The sequence below is a fragment of the Chrysochloris asiatica genome, unplaced genomic scaffold, assembly GCF_000296735.1.
Source record: "Chrysochloris asiatica unplaced genomic scaffold, ChrAsi1.0 scaffold00060, whole genome shotgun sequence".
In the NCBI taxonomy this organism is placed as follows: Eukaryota; Metazoa; Chordata; class Mammalia; order Afrosoricida; family Chrysochloridae; genus Chrysochloris; species Chrysochloris asiatica.
Genome location: NW_006408578.1, coordinates 9,503,631 through 9,528,828, shown reverse-complemented (window position 1 = coordinate 9,528,828; position 25,198 = coordinate 9,503,631). Strand labels below are relative to the sequence as shown.

Below are 25,198 nucleotides of genomic sequence, written 5' to 3'. Positions count from 1 at the left end.
GTTGATGATGCATGGAGAGGATTGTAACCATGGCACTGTAAACAATATACGATAGGATGAATGTAAAGCTAATGTTTTCCCATGTAAACTATTGCATAGTTCACAATAAAGCATTTTATACATATATTAAAAACTCCATCTTTATCTATTATGCTGAGTTTTGCCTTAAAGTTATTTTATCAGATATTAATATCAACAGTCCTGCTCATGTTTTTAATAGAAATTCGCTTGCTATATTTTTCCACCTTTTAATTTTTCATCTATTTTTGTCTTTGTGTGTAAGATGTGCCTCTGTAGACAGCAAATTGAAGGATCCTTCTGTTTTATCTATTCTGCTATTGTCTGTTTCTTAACTGGTGCATTTAATTATATTCAGTGTAATGATGGATATTCTTGTTGTTGTTAAGTGTCATCAAATCAGTTCAGGCCCATAGTGACCCTGTACAGGGTTTCCAAGTAGCAGCTGGTGAGCTTGAACTTCTGACCTTGAGGTTCAAACTGGCTTTGCAGTCGAGCACATTAACCCACAGCTCCACACCAGGACTCCAGTAATCATTGCTAGGTGTGGATTAATTGCTGTGATTATTGTGTTTGTTTTTTGGTGGTGCTGCTGGTTTCTTTGTTCTGCATGCTTTCCTGTGCTGAGTTCCTTTGTGTGTGTGTGTGTTTGTGTGGTTTTTCTCATCAATTTCATCATAACTTTAAAGTTTTCATAATCTTCTTGGATTTTCCTTTTCTTGATTTGATGTGGGCCATATTGTCTATCATTCACCTCTCAGTTCTGATATTTATAGCTAACCAGTCATAACCATACATAACCAAATGGGTGAAGGTAAGTTTCAATAAAACTATATTGAAAAATCAAGCAGAATTTAGGGATAGTCCCAGTAGCTGTAGTTGGCCAACCCCTATTCTACACATAGCAGAGCATCAATGAAAACAGTGTAAATGCCTTAAAGTAGCTTCTTCAATGATCAATCAGAAATTGAACCTCAAGATCTTTTGAAACTTTCAGTCCTTTTAACTCTGGGGGGGGGTTTCAAAATTTCATGGAAATTTTCCATTCTCATTTAATTCCGGTTTTCCCACAAACCTTTTGAATTCCTCTCATATGTATAAAATAATAATTGCTTTGTGAAATGCATACAATGGACTTTGAAAGGCCATTCTGAGGTGACTCATCAAAGAAAGTCTAGAGAGGCAACAGGGGCAAATGGAGGAGCAGGAAATCTGAGATTAATCAACTCTGTTTTTCAGTCCACACGAACCTAAAACAGGAATCAGAACTAAGCATGCAACCCAGCAAAAGTCCAAACTCTCTTACCTGTATTCCATAACAAGGACCTGGTACCTCTATCCTGGCAGTTATTTTATTGAATTAAATGTAATGCACATATGTCACTTTCTCCCTAAGGACTCACAAACTGAAAATGTCTTAAGAACAGAAAGCATGTCAAATTCTTATTTGACAATGGCATTTGTTACATCGTTCTTTTTCTTTCTAGAAAAACATGAATGTTTCTTTTCTTCTGAGCTATCTGGTACTCCTTCTTATATGATCCTTCTAAGGCACAAGATTGCTTCTCTTGAACCAGAAAATAAATTACTGTTTGGCCTGGTACAATATTCCACTATTTCTGGTACAATATTCAGTGCTCTCATTTTATTCATTTTTATCTTGGTTTACATCTGTTTGCACAGACAGACACATACATATACACAGTCTGAAAAAGAAAGCAATACATATGACCTGTTTGGATATTGGAGTCATGGTGTGGCACTCCGGAATAAGCACTGGACTGTTAACCTGCTAATCACAAGGCTGGTGGTTCAAACCCACCAGTCACTCCTTAGAAACCCTATACAGAGTTGCTATGAGTCGGAACTGACTCAAAAGCACTTAACAGAAGTAGCAGATAGATATTTAAGTGAAAGAAGATTTATGGCATGCATCAATCAATCTCCTTCCAATTCTAACTCTGAACACTTCCCACACCAATTAGTCTCCGTTTTTCCACTGTAGTCTACCTCCAGCCAACTTCTTTGTCAAAATTTAGCTGAACTCTCCCTTTTTCTGAGAATACTTCATTTTCAAGCAAACTTGGTCTTTCATCTGCCCCATTTTTGTTGTCCTTAAAAAGATAACATTATCATAACCCATTGATTCTTTTCTGACATCTATATCCCTGAATGGACTGTGAATCAAGACACGTATAGTACAACGTATTAATTGTTGTTGTTAGGTGCCAGTGAGTCGGTACCAACTCATAGTGATCCGATGGACAACAGAATGAAACACTGCCTTGTCCTGGGCGAACCTCACAATTGTTGTCCTGCTTGAGCCCATTAATGTTGCTACTTTGCCAATCCATCTTGCTGGGCGGGTCTTCCTCTTTTTCTCTGACCTTACCAAACATGATGTCTTTCTCCAGTGACTGGTCCCTCCTGACAATATGTCTGAAGTATGAGACCAAGTTTGGCCATCCTGACCTCCAAGGAGCACTCTGGCTGCACTTCTTCCAACACAGATCTATTGGTTCTTTTGGCAGCCCATGGTAATTTCAACATTCTCCTCCAACACCATAACTCAAAGGCACAGTACAGAATATAATAGCCATGAAATTACTATTTGTCAAATGAATTAATAATAAAATGATTGAATTTTAAAAATTGAATGAATTCAATAGAATTAACTCTGAAAATAAAATGAAATGATGCAATCACTTACCAAACTGAATATCTATGTGTCTCCAGTTCTTCTAAGTAAGATATTTCCTGTGAATAATCTTCAATTTCTCCAGTTCTTCCAGAAGTTGATTTTTCCTCCAGGGAATTATCAGTCAGGTCATCTCCCTTGATAGTGAAATTAAATAAATTAAAAATGAAGTAATATTAATACCAGATGCTAACTTTATCTCCCTTTAGTGACATTTTACTCAAATGAACTAAAGAATCATTGAACATACAGAAGCATATACAGCCATAAAACTGATTTCTTTTTTGGGTTGAAAAGAATGGTTGAACAATACAGATTCTCTAATCAAATGCTCATCCTCACAATTGCAGAGATTATGCCTTGTTTATTTTTATAACCTCTCAAATGGAACAGTTTCTATAAATGTTGGTGCTATGAAAAAATGAACACTTCCATGGTTGTGGTATTTGTATTAGACAGGACTATGCCTATCCTTATTTAATGACATGGTTAGGTCCCCAAAACTGGTCATTATGCAAAAATAATTGTTATGTAAAAATTGATGATGACTACATCCGGTCACAAAATGGAAGATGCGTACATTATTACCTAAGTGGCAACCCACTGAAAATCACGGCCCAGGCAAGATGATACATAACCTTGATCATCAAAGCCAGCATTGCTCTCACCTCATTACTCAACATTTGTAACGCTCAGACATACATCACTAATGTACAAAATACTCAGACAGCAAATTTTTTACTACTGTTGTATATTTTAAACGTCAGAAAACAAGATAGTCAATAAGTGAGGAGAAACGGTTTGCTGATTGCAAATGGCATAAATACAGATTGAACTAATTTTAAGCAAAAACAAGAGGAAAATTCAAGGCATTTGAAAGAAGGTTTAAGCAACCAGCGTATGAGAAATGTAGGTAGGAAGTTGAATGTAAAAGACAGCTGGAATCCAAGACTAAAGAGCCAATGCTCTCTCTTGTCCTCTGATCTCAGTTTTAATAGATAACTTAGTTTTGGCATCATTACCAGAGTCCTGGTGTGGCGGAGTAGGCTAAGGACTGGACCACAAGATTGGTTTTTAACTGCAAACTCACCAGACACTGCTGAGAAATCCTGTAGAGAGATCCTATGAGTCAGAACTGACTCAGTGGCACATAACAACAACAACAACAACAAAAAGGCATTATTACCAGTAGTCCCTCAGTTCCACAGCATCATACATTCCGACTCAAAATTATATGATAACTGGGAAGCTCACTTACTAGAAAGTGAGAAAACCATGTCATAAACTAATGATGATGTGTCCAGAAATAAAGTTTTGCTAGAAGAGTCCTCCAGAGTCAGGGATTATAGCCAGTCTTGGGACCCCAGGTTTGGTTAGGAATTGGGAGAGGGAGTAGGTAACCTTACTCTTCCTCCTACTCTCAAAGAAACAGCTCAACTATTACCAGTTTATATATTAGGTCTTCTGTAATATTATGTTTTAAAACTTGCTGCTGGAAAATCACTAGTCTAGAGAAAGAAGAAAATTTGGTATGGCTTGCATTTAGAAGATGTTGTTATTAGGTTCCGTTGAGCCAGTTCCCACTCATAGCTATCCAATGCACAACAGAAGAAAACACTACAAGACCTGTGCTAGTCTCACAATAATTGCTAAGTTTGAGCTCACTGTGGCAGCCAACATGTCAATCCATCTCACTGAGGGTCTTCTGACCCTCTACTTTTCCAAGCAAAGGAGCTCTGGTAGCGTAGTGGTTACGAATCGGGCTGTGAACTGCAAGGTCAGCAGTTCGAAACTACCAGCTGTTCCGCAGGAGAAAGATGAGGCTTTCTGCTCCCGTAAAGATTTACAGCCTCGGAAACCTTGTACAGGGTCGCTATGAGTCGGAACTGATTCCACGGCACTTAACAACAACAACAACAAATTTTCCAAGCATAATGCCCTTTTCCAGGGACTGGTCCTGCCTCATAAAATGTCCAAAGTACAAAGACAAAGTCTCACCATCCTCACTTCTAAGGAATATTCTGCCTGGTCTTCCTAGACAGATTCTTCTGGCAGCCCCAGAAATATATTCAATATTCTTCATCAATTCCATCATTCAAAGGCATCAATTCTTCTTCATTCTTCTTTGGTCATTATCTACCACTCAATGCATATTAAGTGACTGAAGGTAGCATGGCTTGGGTAAGGGGCACCTTCATTCTCAAATGACATCTTTGCTTTTTAACACTTTAACAAGGCCTTTTGCAACAGATTTGCCTGATGTAATACTGGCGTGGCGCTTTGGGTTAATGCACTAGAATGCAAAGCCATTTGAACTGCAAGGCTTCTCATTGGAAACCCTATACAGTGTCACTGTGGGTCAGAACTGATTCTACGGCACTTAACAACAACAATATATCACTGGATTTTTTAACTGGTGTTTCCATGAACTGATTGTGGATCTCAAGTAAAATGAGATCCTTGACAACTTCAATATTTTCTCCATTATCACAATGTTAATGATTTAACGAGTTGTAAAATATTTTGTTTAATGTTTAATCCATATAGAAGTATATATATAGCCTTTGATCTTCATCAGTTAGTGTTTCAAGTCCTATTCACTTCCAGAAAACAAGATTGTGTCATCTGAATATTGTTGTTATTGTTGTGGTTATGCGCCATGGAGTTGGTTCCGACTCATAGTGACCCTGTACAGGGTTTCCAAGGTTGTAAATCTTTACAGGAGCAGAAAACCTCTTTCTTCTGTTAGTTTCAAACTGCTGACCGTGAGACTAGCAGCGCAATTCATAACCACTGTGCTACCAGAGAGGCTATTAGTGAATCTTCCTCCAATCCTGATGCTGCCTTCTTCATGTACTCTAGTTTTTCGAATTATTTGTTCAACATATAGACATAAATAGATAAGGTGAAAGGATACAACCCTGAAACACACCTTTCCTCATTTCAAACTATACAGTATTTCCTTGTTCTGTTCAAACAACTACCTCTTGGTCTATGTACAAGTTCCACATGAGTACAATTTAAGTGTTAGGAATTCCCATTCTTCACGATACTACCCATGATTTATGAGACACACAACTGAATGCCTATGCATAGTCAATAAAACACAGGTAAACATCTTTCTGGTACTCTTTGCTTCCAGCCAAGATCAATCTGACATCAGCAATGATATCCCTCATTCTTTTTCTTCTGAATCCAGCTAGAATTTCTGGCATTCCCTGTCAATGTACTACTAAACTATTTTTAATTATCTTCAGCAAAAACTCTAATTGCTTGTGATATTAATGATCTTGTTTGCAAATTTCTGCATTCTCTTGGATCAACTTTCTATAAGATGTTGTTGTTGATTGCCATTAAGTCGGTTCCAGCTCATAGCGACCCTGTATAGGTTTTCTGAAGAGCAGCTGGTGACTTTGAACCACCAATCTTGTAGTTCAAATGGACCTTGTGGTCTAGTGCTTATCTTACAGAGCTACACCAGGACTCCTTTCTAGGAGAGAGTTGTGTTAAAATTCTTCTTGCTTTTCATACAGACTTCTCAAATGCTTTTGATTATGATTTGTAATCAGTCTGGACACAAGTTTTAACATAGCTGTATATTGTTGTTGTTGTTAGGTGCCATCGAGTTAGTACTGACTCTAGCAACCCTATGCACAACAGAACGGAACACTGCCCGATCCTGGGCCAACCTCACAATTGTTGCTATGTTTGAGCCTATTGATGCTGCCACTTTGCCAGTCCATCTTGCTGGGGGTCTTCCTCCTGTTCTACGACCCTCCACTTTACCAAACATGATACCCTTCTCCAGTGACTGGTCCCTCCTGACAACATGTCTGAAGCATGAGAGATGAAGTCTAGCCACCTGGCTTCCAAAGAGCACTCTGGCTGTATTTCTTTCAACACAGAATTATTTTGGCAGAGCTGTGTAGGTAGAATATTTCTCAATCACAAAGAATGTTTTTGGATTTACAGTTTATAGTAATCAAGACCACTTCAATGTGAAACACAAGCAAAATAACGGTTTCATCAATTACCTAGTGAAATCAACAAGGGTCATTTATTTTATTATAAAATTAATTGATTTGATTAACTTAAGAACAAAATTTAATTATGCCAGCTATCCACTACAAGTACTTTCTATGACAATCTTTTGATTTTTGTTTAGGCTTTATATATAGTTCTTGCACCAATAAAGGTATAATTTAACCAGATGATTCCTGATTGTTGTGGTGATTCTGATTACTCGATTTCCAAGTAAATTAAAGAGTTCCAAATATGCTGGAGAAAAAACAGCATGAGCAGTTTGAATTTTCCCAATTGTATTTGCTCTGCACAACTTGCTAAGCTGCTTATAATATGCTTTTGTTGTTTTTAAAATGTGAGATTTGGTGGTATCGTTTTATAAGTCACTTAGATACTTTATTCAGTTTCATTTGAAATAAAGTTGAAATTGTTACTAAGAATTACACGAATGATTTGGTTTACTCACCAAAGTCCTTTACTTGTTAAGTACATAGTGAGGTACATTAAATCGCTTTCTATTTGTTTATTTGAACTGCAAGGTTGGCAGTTCAAACTCACCAGCAGCTCCTCAGAAACCCTATTCATGGTCACTATAAGTTGGAACCAACTTGACAGCACTTAACAATAACAACATTTGGCTTATCTGTAAGTACTTATCTTGTCTCCTCCACCAAACTCATGTAGGAAATGGAATAGCGTATGTGCTTTTCAATCTTTCATAACACTGGTGGGCCAGCGGTAGAATTCTTGCCTTCCATGTAGTAGACCCAGGTTTGATTCTTAGCCAATACACTTCATGAGCACTCAATATTCATCCCTCAGTGGAAAGCTATGTGTTGCAAATTTGTGTGTCAACTTGGCTAGACCATGATTCTCAGTATTATAATTAGCATCCATTTGATTATCTAATATAATTGTCCTATGTGTTATAAACCTTAACCTTTATGATTTTAATGAGGCAGGATTGTTGTTGTTGTTAAATGCCATGGAATCTGTTCCAACTCATAGCAACCCTGTATAGGGTTTTTGAGGAATGGCTGGTAGGCGTGAACCACCAACCTTGTGGTTCGCTATCCAGTGCTGCAGGTAATTTAAATTCGGTTGTATCTTGAGTGAACCTTTTTTGAGATATAAAAGGGATTAAACAAGTGAGCAGAGATCAGAGGGATCTGACTATCACCAAGAAAGAAGATCCAGGAGCAAACGACATCCTATGGAACTGGAGTCCCTACACTGACGAGCTCCGGGAGCCAAGGGAAGACTCAACATACCAAGACATAAGTAGATTTCCAAGGAGCACAGGGACTACAGATGTTGAAAGGAGACAAAGACATTTCTGCACAGCCAAAAGAAAGAGAAAGCCTCCCCTTGGAGCTGGTACCTTGAATTCAAAATTCTAGCCCTAGTGGTGTAGTGGGTGGGTGCTAACACTGGGGTGCTAACCACAACATCAGAAGTTCTAAACTGCCAGCTACTCTGCAAGAGAAAGATGAGGCTTTCTGCTCCTATAAATATTTCCAGTCTCAGAAACCCTATAAAGAGGCACTATGCATTGGAACTGATTTGATGGTATACAGAAACAGCAGCAGCAAACTGAAAGGCTAAATCTCTGTTTGTTAAAGTCATCCAACTAGCAGCACCAGATAACCAAACAGACTACTAACTGAACATTGGATATTCAAGTTCACCCAGAGGTACCTAAGAAGAAAGGCTTCTCAATCTAGTTCCAAAATACCAGCTGATGAAAATCCTATGGAACATGAGTCTACTCTGACACCCACAAGGTCAACATGAGTTGGAATCCACACTGGTTTTCGTGTTTGTTGTTTTTTTTTAATAAAGCTGTAAAGTGGGAAATATTATAGGAACTGATTTTAAGCTTTCCAAAGGGATGATGTGATTAGCTTTATGCATTAGGAAACAAAGCCCAGGTTCCCTGCTTAGGTGTTTCGAGGTTTTGATCTTTCTATGGAGAAAGATGGCAATAATGGAACCTATGAGAATGAAGACCATAGAGAAAGAGATCTTGCAGTTCAGACCAGTACAACCCAAGTACAGTGGGAAGCGTCTCTATTAATACGTTTAAGCTCCACTTAGCAGCAGCATTTCTGCCCAAAACTCCTTACGGGGTCTTTATGTGAGGCTCAACAGAGAACTCTTCACCTGCCCATCTGGCCAGATTAAGAGCAAGGGGATTGTTTGCATCAAAGGAGAGGGCCTTAGAAAGAGGAAATAGTGAATAAAGGGCTGAATCCTGAGGATTACAAATGCTTTTGAACTCCTCTGGGAAGATCAGAAGTGAGCAATGTGGAAGCTTTCATGCCTGCCCAAGTGACATACGCCATTTTTGTTTAGAAGAGAGGGGAGATGGGTTAAGGGTGGAGGTACGCTGCTAAGAGGATTGTGTTCATAAGATCATGGAATTGCAAGTCAGAGATAGTAACAACAAACACCAGGTGCATCTGAAGTATCAAAGCAAATAAATATGACATCATGTTCAATTCCATCAGTGCTATTATTATCGTCCCAGAAGGAAAAAAAAAAAAAATCGTAACTCTAAATTAAATCCCATCTAAAGCCTGACACCATCCAGAAGGAAGACTATTTCTTCTTTTTGGAAATCATGTCTATTGTGTTTACCATAGAATTTTATAGGACAGGCTTGCTAATAAGAGTACTCAGGGAAAAATAGTGTACCCCTGGCTAGGTACTTCTGCATTTATTTGAAGAGGCCCATCAAATGAATCACTCCAGGGAGCTTCTGCCCACAAAAGGACCGCTAGCCTTTGTGGCTACTGGAGACCACAAATTCAGACTTTCCTGTAGTCATTGATTCTTTGATAAACTGATAGTTTGCATTTGCAGTTAAACATTAACTGTTTTCCCATAGTCAATCTATGCATTGTTTAGGTTGGAGTCTTCAATATCAATGAATGATCCAAACTAATTCCTATTACCATGAGAAGATGAGGAGGGAAAAGGAAGAAGTTTAAGTTGGGAAGGGAAGTGTCAGGTTTAGGCAATTTTATTTCCAAAAGGATGGTATCAAATCAAAACCAAGCTAGCTGCTGTTGAGTCCTTTCTGACTCAGTGATCTTATAGGACAGAGGAGAACTGCTTGCTAACCACAAGGTTAGGGGTTCAAACACACCAGTAGCTCCTTAGAAACCCTTAACACAGGGTCGCTATGAGTCTGAACCAATTTGACAGCACATAAAAGCAGCAACAATCTTCACAGAAGTAGTCCTGGTGGTGCAGTGGCTAAGCACTGGATTGCTAACCAATTCAAACCCACCAGGTGCTCCAGGAGAGAAAGATACAGCAGTCTACTTCCATGGAGATTGTTGTTGTTGTTGTTAAGTGCCATCTAGTTGGTTCTGACTCATAGCGACCCTGTATAGAGTTTCTGAGGAGCAGCTCGTGAGTTTGAACCACCAACCTTACAGTTTAAATCAACCTTGTGGTCCAGTGCATTGTCCTGCAGCCCCACACCAGGACTCCGCTATAAAGATTGTTGTTAAAAGTTGTTGAGTCAGTTCTGACTCATGCTTTAATCACTGCACCACCAGAGCTTCTTAAAGGTTGTATTACTATCCTTTAAAAAGCAGTGTGACCACCCTTATTCACAAAACTCAGTAGCTTATATGTTAAGCATTCTTCTAGCTCTGTCTTCCCACCTCACTGACATATTGAAATGTATTCCCAACCTTCACAAGCTGTTGCTGAATTGACTCAGGGTTAAGAACACCTTCCCGAAGCACCTGACTTTCAGAGCATATACTCTCAAGAAACTGACTCACACTTTTGGAGATATAATATTTTAAAAAATAAAGTAAAAGATAACTGCTTAATTAAGTATATAAATTCAAAAAAGACAGAGAACAGTGTTAGATCTTTAGAGTAAAAGTTGTTCCTTCCCATTTTACTCCTTTATTCGAACCCTGTTACCATTACTGCATCAAACTTTACTAAGTTTATGGTCATCAGCTGGTGTGAGAATTTTATGAAAACAGTTACATAGGAACATAGAAGTCTCATGAGTATATTCTTTCTTTTCGTTTCCATGACTATGCATAAAGATACCTAACATATAAACCAGTTGCCTTCTAGTTGATTCTGACGTATGATGATCTAGTGGGCTTCAGAGTAGAACTATATTCTTCACAGGGTTTTCAAAGGCTAATTCTTCAGAAGTAAATTGTCAGGCTTTTCATCCAAGGCACCTCCAAACAGATTCAAATTTTCAATCTTTCAGTTAGCAATGAGTGATTTTTAACTACTTGCACCAATCAAAAATTCCAACTTATATATGCTATATTGCATCATCCAGTCTACTTCAACTGCAGTGACTCTATATAATTGAGTACAGCTGCCCCATAGAGATTCCTAGGTCTGGTGTGGTGCTGTAGGATCAGCACTGACCTGCTAACCGCAAGGTCAGTGTTTAAACCCACCAGTCACTCCTCAGAAACCCGATACAAGGCCGCTATGAATATGAACCAATTCAATGTCACATAACAATGGCAACAATCTTTACAAAAGTAGCCCTAGTGATGCAGTGGCTAAGCACTGGACTGCTAACCAATTCAAACCCACCAAGTGTTCCAGGTCTAATAATGTCATAAAGATTGTTGTTGTTAAGTTGGTTCTGACTCATAGCTATTCTGTATAGGGTTTCCAAGGAATGGCTGGTGAGTTTGAACCATTGACCTTATAGTTCAAACTCTTGTGGTCCAGTGCATTATCCTATAGCACCATACCAGGACTCCCCATAAAGATTGTTGTTGTTGTTAAGTGCTGTGAAGTCCAGTCAGTTCTAACCCACAGAGACCCTGTATAGGATTTCCAAGGAAAGGCCGGTGAATTTGAACCATCGACCTTGTAGTTGCAAACCAACCTTGCAGTCCAGCGCATTAGCCCGCAGCACCACGCCAAGACCCTACAAAGATTACAGCCTAGGAAACCCTAGGGGCAGTTCTACTCTGTCCAAAAGGGTCTCTGAGTTGGAATCAAGTCAGATGGAAATCGTTACATGAGCAAATCCCAAGGTCTTTTCCCCAGCAGAGCTGCTGCTGGGTTCAAATCACCAACATTTGGTTTAACAGTTGATTGCTTAACCATTGCACCACCAAGACCCTTTACCAGATATGTTGTTGTTGTTAAGTAAGTAGCACCACACCAGGAATTACCAGATATAGGAAACCCCAAAACCAACTCACTGCCACTAAGTTGATTCTGATTTATGGTGGCCCTAAAGGACAGAGGAGGATTGCCACATAGGGTTCCCAAGGCTGTCATCTTTCTGAGGGAAAACTGCCACATACTTCTCCCAATGAGACTTGGGGGGTTGGAACCACTGGCCTTTCAATTAGCAACTGAGCACTTAACCACTGTGCTACCAGAGTTCCATACCTAATATTTATTATTGTTGTGAAGTGCCGTCGAGTTGGTTCTGACCCATAGTAACACTGTATAGGATTTCCAAGGAGCAGCTGATAAGCTTTAACCACTGACCTTGCAGTTCAAATGGCATTGCCATCTGGCACATTAACCCAGAGCGCCACGCCAGGATTCCTACCTAATACTTAAGATACCCTAAGTAGACATGAGCTTTCATCTGCCCTTTTTTCCCTACTTGGAAGATTTCCCCCGGTTTCCATATCCTTTCCTTAGATTAAGGTTTTAAGGGAAAAAAAAGACTAGAAAACATATTCAGCTGAAATTCATACAACAGTGTCATATAGTCTGTGTTCATATCTTAACTAGACACTTACTGAAATGTAATTTTTCAAACTTGCTTCATCTCCCCATGCCTTGCTTTTCTTATTTGTTTGAAGATAAGTTAAAAAAAAATATTACTGCAAAATCATACAGACTTTGTTCAACAAAATTATTAAAATATGAAGCTCTGTTTCTCAACATATCCTCTGTCTGGGTCTACACACTTCTATCTAACCATTTCCTAAGGAATTTTATGTTCTTTGATTTATACCATATCAAAACGGCAGTTTTGGAATCCTGGAGGGATTCAGATCATGTTCCTTTTCAATGAATTTTGAGTTTTGGGGGGGAAAAGGCCTGATGGCACAAAGTCAGGGCAGTGGGGTAAACGGGCTAAGGTTTCCCAAGGAAATTTTCATAGCCCTTTCTACCCTCCAAGAATGAACAGGGAAAAATCCCTAGACTTTTCATCATCAGTGCAGTTTTCAGTGTTCTTCATAATAAACCCTCGTTATTGTTCTGCATCCTTTAAAGAAATCTATCAAGATTACCCCTCTGATAGCGTAGTGGTTACGAATCGGGCTGCGAACCGCAAGGTCAACAGTTCGAAACTACCAGCTGCTCCGCGGGAGAAAGATGAGGCTTTCTGCTCCCGTAAAGATTTACAGGCTCGGAAACCCTGTACAGGGTCGCTATGGGTCGGAATCGACTCGACGGCACATAACAACAACAACAACAAATTGTTCTGCATCCTTCAAGGAAATCTATCAAGATTACCCCTTTGTTGTTGGTTAGTACTGTTGAGTCAGTTCCAACTCATAACAGCCTTGTGTAGGGTTTCCAAAAAGTAGCTGGTGGATTTGAACCTCCAGCCTTGTGGTTAACAGTCCAGTGCTTTAGAATCTTGATATAACTGTTGTGATAACCTTTTGAGTTGACCTTTCTGCCTTGAATTTAACTCACCCCTTGACAGCACTGTTTTAATTAGACCTTTGTTGGTTTTTTGGTTTTTTTGAAGGCACCCTAACAAGACTAGGCTAAGCGTGTTACTGAGAGTATGAACTGGAATCCAGCATCAATACTTTCGACTACCTTCATATAATGATAATAAAAGAGGTGGATCTCCTTAGCTTGCCAGGAGATAAGTGTTTGAAGGAGAAGACTGAGAACACTTCTTATCACTCCATAAAAGTTCTGTCCCATTATCACAAGTTATAATAAACTTTTCATCTCTAAGCTTTCGTATACTTCCAAAGTATTTCAACAAACAGTCACAACTATAAATGCTCTAGCTGACCATCTGGATATTAACAATTCAGGCATTTATTTGATTAGATATTGGCCCATCATTTAGAGATGGGGAAGAGATATCAAGATTGAGAGTAAGGGACAAAGTTGGTTCTATAGTCAGGAGAAAAGAGAATTAATATAGTGATTTAATATGTGTGGGAAAGGTAGAAAATTCTTTTATTGAATTTTCCAGCCAAGCCAAATTAAACTTTCAGAAGACTTAAAACTCAAAGTCACTTGGTTTAGGTAGATGATGATTATGCATCTAAAGTCTGGCTCTAATAGGATCAGTAAAATTAATTTACCAGACATTTCAGAACCCAGGCTACATAATGGATATCAGTTTATCAAGACAGTTTTTGAATAGACTTCATGGCATGACAACTAAATAACCAAACACAGCAAACTCAACACATTTTCTAATTATCCCTGCCCAAGCTGGAAAAAGTCTTGTAGACTGATTAATTTAACTTGTCTTCAACAGCTTAAAGAAGTCTGATTCGGATGTAATAAAAAGTTTATTGGCATTGCTGATTTCGCACATGTCAATTGCTTTAGCTTGTCAAACACTTCACAACTTGCTTTGAAGACCAAATTACTTTCTACCCAGAAATATACTTTTGGAAATATTAAATTGGTTAATTATGGTTAAGTTAATAGGCAGAGACTGCTGTTTTCATGGTCTTTCTGAAATCAACTAGGACAACCTTCATCTTACCTTATAGTGTAATTCATGACCTTCTTTTAACAGACTGGGATCACAGTCCATAGAGCAGGGACCGATTTTATTAGCAATGTTTCCTAGGGTTAAAAACAGAAGGTGGAAAAATTACATTGCAGATTTTCTCTTCAGAAAAGATGGAACCCTACAGGGCTGAAATCCTGAGAAATGTAAGTAAAAGAAAGAATTTAAAGGAGGCCCCAAGCTATTCTATGTATCCAGTTTTAATTCAGCCAGTAGGTTACCATGGGCCACATGACTGGGATGCAATTCACAAGCAGTAGCTGTGTCTCTTCTGCTATCTGCCCTCATCCTGGTAGGATCTTCCAAAGCAACTCTCTGTACCTCGTATCAGCATTTCCATATGAAACCTTGAGATTACAGAGTTCTATGTTTCGCCAGCACCCACCTGTCTAACATGAATTGTTCTGTATCAGTGATTGTCTTCAGAGATTCTCTTCAGAGACACTGCTGGCATTTTGAACTGAATCATTCTTTTTGGAGGGCAGGGGCTGGCTGTCCTGTACTTTGTAGGATGTTCAACAATATCCCTGGCCTCTACCCCTTAGCTGCCCATAGTATCCTCTACCTCCCTGAATTGGTTATGGTTTTGTATCAATTTGACTAGGCCAGAATTTCCAGAGGTTTATCAGTTGGGATATGCTTATTCCCATAGTGATAAAAACTAATACAGGCATAGTTAGTTCTATAATGAGCAGCTTTGAACATCCAATCAATTAAAGGGATGCTTCCATGTGGGTGTGGTCTGCTCTCAATATAATCCACAAATGGTAGGGCCTCTCTCTGTCTTCCTCTGGGGTCCTGGAACTCTGCAGTTTTAAACCATTTACTTGATAATAAATTTCTCTCTATCCCTACCCATATATCTCTTACTGGTTTTACTTCTCTAGAGAACCAAGCCTAAGACTATCTTCACATTCTGACAACTAAAAATATCACTAGACATTGCCAAATATCTCCAGTAAACAAAACCAAGATTACTAAATCCTTGAGGATGATGTGTCATTTCCATCTTTGTTTCTCCTTGGCATTTAGTACAGTGTCTGAAACAAATTACCTTCTCAACAAGTGTTCCTTAAATGGAACAACAAATAAATAAATGGAAATATCACAACACCTGGTATTGCTTCAGCTTTGTGTTTCTCAACTCATTGAGCCAATCTCTCACTTTGATGAGCCCACATGTCAAGGTTTATTTCCCGGATCTTGGTCTTGAAGCAGCAAGAGCTTGCTAGTGATGCAGAAGAGATACAGCTTTTATCAAAAGATGGGCATGGCAGCTTTTTCAAAAGTATATATGTGGTGGGATCGGTGGTGATTTAATAGTAGAATGTCTCCTTTCCATGAAGGAGAACTGGGTTCAAGTCCCAGAAGTTACACCCGATACGCAGTCCACACCCATCTGTCATGGGAGGCTTCCGTGTTGCTATGATGCTGAATAGGCTTCAGCAGAGCTTCTAGAGTAAGATGAACTAGGAAGAAAGGTTTAACAATTTACATCCAAAAATCAGCCATTGAAAACCCTATATATCACAATGGTCCAACCTGCTGTTGATCATCAGAACAGCACAATGGTCAACAGACTGGGCACAGTGTTGCATGGTGTACCATGAATCAAGGGGAACTCAACAGCAACTAAGAACAGCATGTGTCATATACCATGTGTAACCAAGGTCTTCTTGCCTATACTCTCTACCCCTCCAGGGGTGGAGCGCTTTCAGCCCTGTCCTTTGGAATTGCCTCCGTGGACATTTCCAGTCAGATCTCAGCATCGTGAAAATTTCAGGACTTGGGTCCAGGCTGGAACAATTTGGGAACATTTTCCTTTTTTGGGGGGGGAGGGTCATTTTCTTGCCAAGGGTGACCCAGCCAGTATCTTGTCCCCAAGTCTATATTTGTTAGATTTATAAGACTCATGCATCTAGTGCACAAATGATTTCCAGTCTCATCCCTAGCTCTTTTATTTCATCATTTGTTCCACGTTGTTTTAGCTTCTCTACACTCAAGATTAAGTTTCAGAGTCTTTTCTGACATCCATTTTGGGGTGTTTTTTTTTTCCTGTTTTTTAATGGCCTTCTGCTTTCTTCACATATGATAGTCTTGATGGCATCCCACAGCTCCTCTGGTCTCAGGTCATTAATTTTCAATGAATCTATCAATGTAGGTTTGTATGTTGTTATGATGTTGAAAAGGTTTCCATGGATCTATCTACTTCCTAAAATCAGACAACGAAAGCTCTATAAATAACAGTGGTCTGATCCCTAACCCATCATGAAGATGATGAAGGACTTGGTAGCCTTGTGTACTGTGCATAGTGTTACCATGAGTTGAAGGTTAGCTAACAACAATGACATAGTTATTGTGTGTTAAAATGATATTGCATGTGGACGATAATAATTAAAAAAAAAATAGACTCCCAAAAGTTTTTAACTTATTCTTTTAGCTAAACACAGGAAGAGTATTCCTTAAAGCCTATCGTCCCTCTTATATACATTTATATATGAAAGCAAAGAGGACTTAAAATACTTATTGATGAAGCTCAGAGACAACAGCCTTCGTTCAATATGTGTTACACCTCAATGTAAGGAAAACAGAAATACTCATCAATAGATAAGTAAAAAAAATCCACATAAATGGAGAAAATATTGAAGTTATCAGACTTCATTTTTTCTCAGCTCAACCATCAGCACTCATGGAAGCAGAAGTCAAGAAATCAAATGACATTGTATTAGGCAAATGTGCTTCACAAGACCTCTTTAAAATATTCAAAAGCAAAGATGTCAGTTTGAGGACTAAAGTGTGCCTGACCCAAGCCATGGGTCAATAACCTCATATGAATGTGAAAGTTGGACAGTGAATAAGGAAGGCTATAGAAGAAATGATGCATTTGAGTGATGGTGTTGGAGGAGAATATTGAAAGTACCATGGACTGCCAAAAGAACCAACAAATTTGTTTTGGACAAAGTGCAGCCAGAGTGCTCCTTAGAAGGAAGATGGCCATACTTCATCTCTCATACTTAGGCCATAATATCAGGAGGGACCAATCACTGGGGAAGGATGTCATGTTTGGTAAAATGGAGAGTAAGCAAAAAAGAGGAAGATCCACAACAAGATGGATTGGCATATTGGTGGTAGCAAGGGGCTTGAGTGTAACACCAATTGTGAGGTTGAAGCAGGACTGGGCAGTGTTTCATTCTGTTGTGCATGAAGTTTCAGTGAGTTGGTAGCAACTCAATGCACCTAATAACCACAACAATAAAAATATATTGCTGACTTTGAGGTTCAAACTGACCTCACCGTCTGGTCCTTTATACTACAGTGCCATACCAGGACTACATTATATAAATGTATGTATAGCATATATTTTACCAAATTATTATTGACCACATTTACAGTTTAACTACTTTTTTTGCATTTAAAATGTTATAGTTACCCTGCTGGTGGTGGCTGTATGCCGTGGAGTCAGTTCCAACTCATAGCAACCCTGTACAGGGTTTCCAAGGCTATAAATCTTTATGGGAGCAGAACACCTCATCTTTCTCCCTCGAAACAGCTGGTAGTTTCAAACTGCTGACCTTGCAGTTCTCAGCCCAATTCGTAACCACTACTTCCTATTAAATATTCCCCAAAGATTGATTTTTAATCACTGCATCATATGGTTTTATTTAACCAACCATCTTTGAATTGATATTTTATCATGTTGAACAAATTATACAAAAATCTTGATTTTCATCTGTGCTCATTTTTGTTTTTTTTAAATGAGTGTCTAGGATCAGGAATGCGTATAGTAATCAAATACTTATGATTCTTACCACTGCACTGCAAAAGGAATTATCAACACTCAAACTGCAACAAGCAATCTATGGAAGTGTCCAATTATTCACATACTTACCCAAACCAACTGTCCCCACATTTTTCTTTATTTTTTTTGTTTATTTGATAGACAAAATAATAATTTTTCATTTATACTCCTGTAATTCTAAAAGTTTTTTTTTTTTAATGTTTGTCAAGCATTTATGCCATCTGTGTTATTAATTACCTGCCCTCCTAGCCATTTCCTCAATTTTTTTTTTTTTTAATTTCAGTTAGAATATTTCACTTTCTATTTTGGATTCTTAAGTTATATTTAAATATTAAAGATATTAACTCTGTTCCTGCCCAAAGTGTTCAATTTTTTTTTTTTTTTTAGGTTTGCAGCATGGGATTGTAAGTGTATTATGCATGTGTATAATGCGTACACTTCATTTTTATGTAGTTATGTGCATCTTCTTCTGCTTATAAGCTTAGAACGTCTTTCCATCGTATGTAAGTCAAGTAAATTGCACCTCAACAAATAAATAAATTTGTACATAAACAAAGACCTCATGGAGTTCTTCCATGGCTTTCTTTCGTGCTTGCATTTCCACTTCTAGGTGAGCCGTCAGGCGTGCAGCAGTTCTTCGAACTCTCCAGGCTCACACAGGCAAGCAGAACTGGCCTTCATTTGTCCTTGTGTTTCCTATTTCTTTCCATTATCCTGCCATTCTCCAAGCCACTCAGGCTCAAAACCTCTCTGTCTCTCATAAATTTTCCTTCTCTGTTTCCATCCTTATCTAATAAGTTGTCACATTTTCTTAAACCTCAAAAAAAATAGCTTGTATATCCATTCCCTCCTCCCTTCAACTATCGCCCTGGCTTGAGCTTTCGTCACTTCCTTCCCCACATGTACAGGCAGAGAGAGAAACAGACAATCAGAAAAATCGAAGAAGCCATTTTAACTGAAGTAAAATGACACCATACACTTTTGCCCGCTACTTGTTTTTGATATGTATTAAGAAATCATGGTTATCTTTTTAAGTTATACAATACGAGGGGAGGGGGGCTTCAAAATGTTCATGGAAAAATTCCATTATTCTTCAATTCCATACTCCACAAGTTTTTTGAAGCCATATATATATACTTAATGGTCTTTTTTTTCCCCTTTAATCCCCCTCCATAACTCCCATTGATTCTCCCCTAAATGAGGCATTGGTGGTTCAGGGGTAGCATTTTCACCTTTCATGGCGGAGACCCATGTTGGTTTCTTAGCCAGTATACCCCATATCCAGCCACTACTTGGCTATTGGTGAAGGCTTGCCCAAGTATCCAAACTAAGACAGACTAGGAAGAAAAGCCTACCTACCATCTTACTTCTAAAAATTAAACAATGAAACCCTTGTGGGTCACAAAAGTCCAATTCACAATGGATCAAGGAGATGGTGCAGGACTAAGCAGTTGTTTGTTGTATTGTGTCTGACGCCACCACAAGAACAAGGACTGACTCCATCGACGGCAGCTAACAACAATGGTATCCTCCCCAACAATGGTATTCCTCTAGTACCAGATAACCCATGTATTTTCTCCAGGCACATAAAACCACATTGATATACAAAGTAAAGTATCATATACTTTATAATGATAATTATATACTTTATAAAGTATATTGCATACTTTATAATTAGAAGACAAAGTAAAGCATTATGATGAAATGTGCAAAGACCCACAGTTAGAAAACCAAAAGGGAAGAGCATTTTTCAAGCTCAAAGAATTGATGCAAAAAAATTAAATCTTGGGTTGCAATACTGAAGGTTTTTATAGGCAAAATATTGAATGATATAGGAGGCATCAAAGGAAGATGGGAAGAATCACAGAGTCACTGTACCAAAAAGAGTTGGTCGATGCTAAACTATTTCAAGGGAGTTCCGGTGTGGCACTGTGGGATAAACACTGAACAGCAAGGTCAGTTTGAACCTTAAGGTGAGCGGTTCAAACTTACCAGTTGTTTCTCAAAAACTCTAGACACAGTTACTATGAGTCTGGCAGGACTTAATGACACTTAAAAACACAACAACAAACCATTTCAAGAACTGATGGCATTGAAGAAGAAGTTCAAGCTGTACTGAAGGCACTGACAGGAAACAGGGCTCCAGGAATTGATGGGATAAGAATTGAAATGTTTCAACAAACTGATACAGTGCTGGAGGAGCTCACTTGACAGACAGTTACTTGGACAATTGATAGAAAGAAATTTGTATTTGTTTCCATTCCAAAGAAAGGTGATCCAATGGAAGGTGGAAATTATAAAGTAATATTATTAATATCACATGCAAATAAAATTTTACTAAAGGAGCTCTGGTAGCGTAGTGGTTACGAATCGGGCTGCGAACCGCAAGGTCAGCAGTTCGAAACTACCAGCTGTTCCGCGGGAGAAAGATGAGGCTTTCTGCTCCCGTAAAGATTTACAGCCTTGGAAACCCTGTACAGGGTCGCTATGAGTCGGAACCGACTCCACGGCACATGACAACAACAACAACAACAAAGATAATTTAATAACAATTACAGCAGTCTACCAGGGAACTACCAGAAATACATGAGGGATTTACAAGAGGATGTGGAACTAGGGATATCATTGCTGCTGTCAGATGGATCTTGACTATAAGTAGAGAATAGTGGAAAGATGTTTCCATGTGCTTTATTGTCTATGCAAAGACTTTCAATTGTGTGAATGATCACAAACTATGGATAACATTGGAAAAAATGGGTATTCCAGATCATTTAATTGTGCTCATGAGGAGTCAGTAGACCAAGAGGTAGTCATTAGAACAGAACAAAGGGATACTGAATGGCTTAAAATCAAGAAAGGTGAACATCAGGGTTGTATCCTTTAACCATTCTTATTCTATCTGCATGCTGATCAAATAATCTGAGAAGCTGGAGTATATGAAGAAGAGCTTGGCATCAGCTGTTCAGGATTCTTCTGTCATATCTAAACTTGAGATTTGGCTTTTTCATTTCTGCAAATAAGACTGTTGGAAATGTGATGGGCATTGCAATGAAATTATAAAATGCTTTATAAAGTATTGATTTCTTAACTACATTAAAATTTCTAGTACATGAACGCAGAATATTCTTCTATTATGTCATTTCTTCTTTAATTTATGTTAGTGTTTTATATTTTTTCTGTGTACAAGTCTCCCACCTTCCTGCTTAAGTTTATTTCTAGGTACTTTATGAGGGGGGCTTCAAAAATTACATGGCAAAATTGAATTGAAAGATACTGAATGAAATTTTTCCATAAACTTTTTGAAGACTCCCTCATACTAATTTAGATGTTATTGCAAATGGTAATGTTTCTTTAATTTTCTTTTCACATTGCAAATTGCTGCATATAGTAACCTGATTGATTTTATGTTAAACTTTTATTCTGTAACTTTACTGAATTTATCTTTTGTTTTTGTTAAGTGTCACTGAGTAGGTTCCAACTCATAACGACCCTGTATAGGGTATCTGCGGAATGGCTGGTGAGTTTGAACTGCCAACCTTGTGGTTCAAACTGACCTTTCAGTCCAGTGCTTATCCTACACCACCACACCAGAACTCCAAATGTATTTCTTTGTCATTGTTAAAAATGACATAGTGGGGGCGTCTGCCATCCTCTAACTTTACCAGGGGAAAGGTGGACCAAAACTAACAGCTCTGAGGCTGATTTCTTATCAAGCAGAGGCCAGATATGCCTGCATTCTCCAAACTCCATCAATAGCACTCTACTTCTCTGCTAGGTTTGGTCATTCATTGCAATGGCCACACAGAACTCACAGACAATACTCACAATGGTATTATTTATTCGGGAAGTAACAAGTTACAATTCTGGTTCAGGATACAACTCTTTAGTCAGGGCAGTCTCTTCTCAGCATTGCCTATAGGCAGACCTTTCTCTGGCCCTCAGGCCCTCAGCATGGCCTCTTCATTGCTTGGGTAATGTTACAAAGCTCTTTTAACTATGTCAATAAATGCCCACCAGAGGTACTCTGTCAAGGTCCTATGTCGGGGTCCAGCCTCGACAAGGAAGTGTGGGTGTCATGAAGAAGAGAGATCTGGCAGCGAAAGGGATAGAGAAAAAGAGAGACAAAATATATACAGAAAAGACAGACACACAGATATGATGCAAGCTGGCAGGTAGGCAGATCTGCAAACATATTGCCTAGCATTGCACACAGAACTCACTGTACCTCAGTCTTTTATTCTCTTTTTTAGGGAGGGATTTGTTACAAAGGAAGGATGTAATTCACAAAGGGAGGATGTGATTCTTTAGATAAGATAGGATACAGAACTGAAATGTGATTAATCATTCAAAACAGGACATAATGATTCACGGGAACAACTTTTAAGATATTTTCATGGTTTTCTTAACAATCTAACATTTTTATTTTTACAGAAAAAAGGTTCAATCAAGCTGTTATATATTAACTTTTAGGCTTAAATGATCTAGAGCAGCGACGTGTGGTTTCTCAAGGATACTTAACATAAAGCAAGGTTCCTGAAAGGAGCCAAGCTGTCTCTGTACACTTTGCAAACTTTTGTTTGTGAGCAAGATCTCAGGCACCGGGCTTCATTTATCTATATCTAAAATGCTACATTGTTCTTAATTATCACATTCCTATATACTATCAGGAGGAAGGAGAGCATCCGGGTTAAACTGATTATATTCTGAGGTGGTTTAATGGGGCTGCCACTATTATCCTCTAATCCAACATTCCCAGAATTTACCATTCCACTTTATTTACAAACCTTGGGTAGTTTTTCTCTAAAAACCTTTTTTCATATTCCCAATATACCTGTTCCTGGCCTTTCTGAATTATCTGAGGAAACTTTTACTGCCTCGGCTCTAAAAAGTGGTTTCAAACCCATTATTGTTCATGGATATCAAACATAACTGAATAATCAAATAAGGAGCAGTTCTGACATGCATACCAGGTGGCTATCACTTGTTCCTCAAAAAGATTTGTTCCCAAGACTCCACACACACTGCCAACACAGTGGAGGCATTAAGAGAGGCATTGCAAAAGAAACCATTTTCTCAGAAGCTAGAATTACTGGAGTTAGAAGCATAGAATGAACAATATTAGGACCAAAGAAAATTATATAGAAGTAGCCAACCAGTGAGTTCGCAAAAACCAATGAACCCGGGACGTCAGGAGGTCACTTCCTTTGGCCCTCAGGGTCTATGGCTTGCTATCCTGAGGAAGGCCTCGGAATTGAATTTTCATCCATGTCACAGGGCCACTGACCAACCCAGGGTCTGCATATGCTGACGCCAGCAGTACCCGACTTTGCCAGTAAGCCTTTCTAGCTATCCTAAATTAGAAACATATATCGTTGATTTTAAATCTTTTATTTTCCAATAGAGTGTTATTGTTAAGTGCCATTAAGTCATTTCTGACTCATAGTGACACTGTATAGCAGGGGCTAGGGAACCTTTTTCCTGCCAAACTTTGTGACATTACTCGCGGACCAAAATAGTGAACTTAAAAATTAGCCTGCTATATTTGGTCAAATATGTAATTAATTAATTCCTAATGTGCGTAGTGGTTACGAATCGGGCTGTGAACCGGAAGGTCAGCAGTTCGAAACTACCAGCTGCTCCGCGGGAGAAAGATGAGGCGATCTGCTCCTGTAAAGATTTACAGCCTTGGAAACCCTATTCAGGGTCGCTATGGGTCGAAACCGACTCGATGGCACTTAACAACAACAACAACAATGTAATGGTATAAGGAGCTCTGGTAGCGTAGCAGTTATGAATTGGGCTGTGAACCGCAAGGTCAGCAGTCTGCTCCCGTAAACATTTTCAGCCTTGGAATCCCTGTGCACCGTCGGTATGAGTCAGAACCGCCTCCACGGTACTTAACAACAAGCACTGTGGGTTAAAGTGCCATACTGCAAAGTCTTTTGAACCTCAAACTCGGCGGTTTGAGTTTGAGTCGCTCCTCTGAAACCCTATACATGGTTGCTATGGGTCGGAACTGACTCAATGGCACTTAACAATAACAACAAGAACAATGTGATGGCTGGAGTCCTGGTGTGGCGCTGTGGGATAATGCCCTGGACCTCGTGGTCGATTTAAACAGCAAGGTCGGCTGCTCAAATTCACCAACCACTCCTCAGAAACCCAATACAGGGTCGCTATGAGTTGGAAACTACCTGATGACACTTAACAACAACAACAATGTGATGGTTGGAACTGTGGGTGACTTGGCAAGGCCATACCAAGTGATTAGCAACAATATGGTACCAGTTACTCTGTCATAACTAGAATTAGAAGGTGCAGTATTGTTTAGTAGATTTCTACTTAAAAGGTAAAAATAGATGCAAGAATTTGACATGGACTTTAATCCCCATGTTTAGTGCTAGTAATAAAAAATTTAGGTGAATTACTTTGAAAACACTTCATTTTATGTAACTACTATTCAATTTAAATACAAGATTCTCTTATGTTAAAAAAAAAATGGTGAACTGTTTACAAATTACATTATCCTGGTGATGCCTTTGAAATGTGTCAGCTGGTATCACCCAGAAAAAATAAATGGAACCATCATATTTTTAATAATGCATGAGGTGCACAAGGAAAACATTTGTCAAAATTGTATAATGTTATAGTACCCTATCTATATACAATCACCAGTTTATAAAAGTGCATTTTCCCTGCGTTGTGCTAATCTTTTTTACTTGGCATATTTTTAATGGTTTTTCCAAATGACCTTTGTAAAATTAATCAAGGATATGACACTGTCCTTTGGAAAAAATACAAAGAAAGAATGCTGCTCATAATATTGTTTGCATGAAAAGCGCCAGAAAATGTCGAAACAGAGAAAATGCTAACACTTACACATTCAAAACTTGCAAGTGGAACT

The 25,198-nt window shown here is 38.7% G+C and overlaps 1 protein-coding gene across 1 annotated transcript in view; it reads right to left on the bottom strand.

The window, feature by feature from the left end:
- LOC102831105 (orofacial cleft 1 candidate gene 1 protein-like) overlaps positions 1-25,198 on the bottom strand; it is a 362,030-nt gene that overhangs the window by 67,269 nt on the left and 269,563 nt on the right. Inside the window, exons 7-8 of the mRNA XM_006864130.1 lie at positions 14,469-14,551; positions 2,729-2,853 (exon numbers count right to left, since the gene is read on the bottom strand). Coding sequence (XP_006864192.1) covers positions 2,729-2,853; positions 14,469-14,551 — 208 coding nt within the window. The remainder of the gene's footprint in view (positions 1-2,728; positions 2,854-14,468; positions 14,552-25,198) is intronic.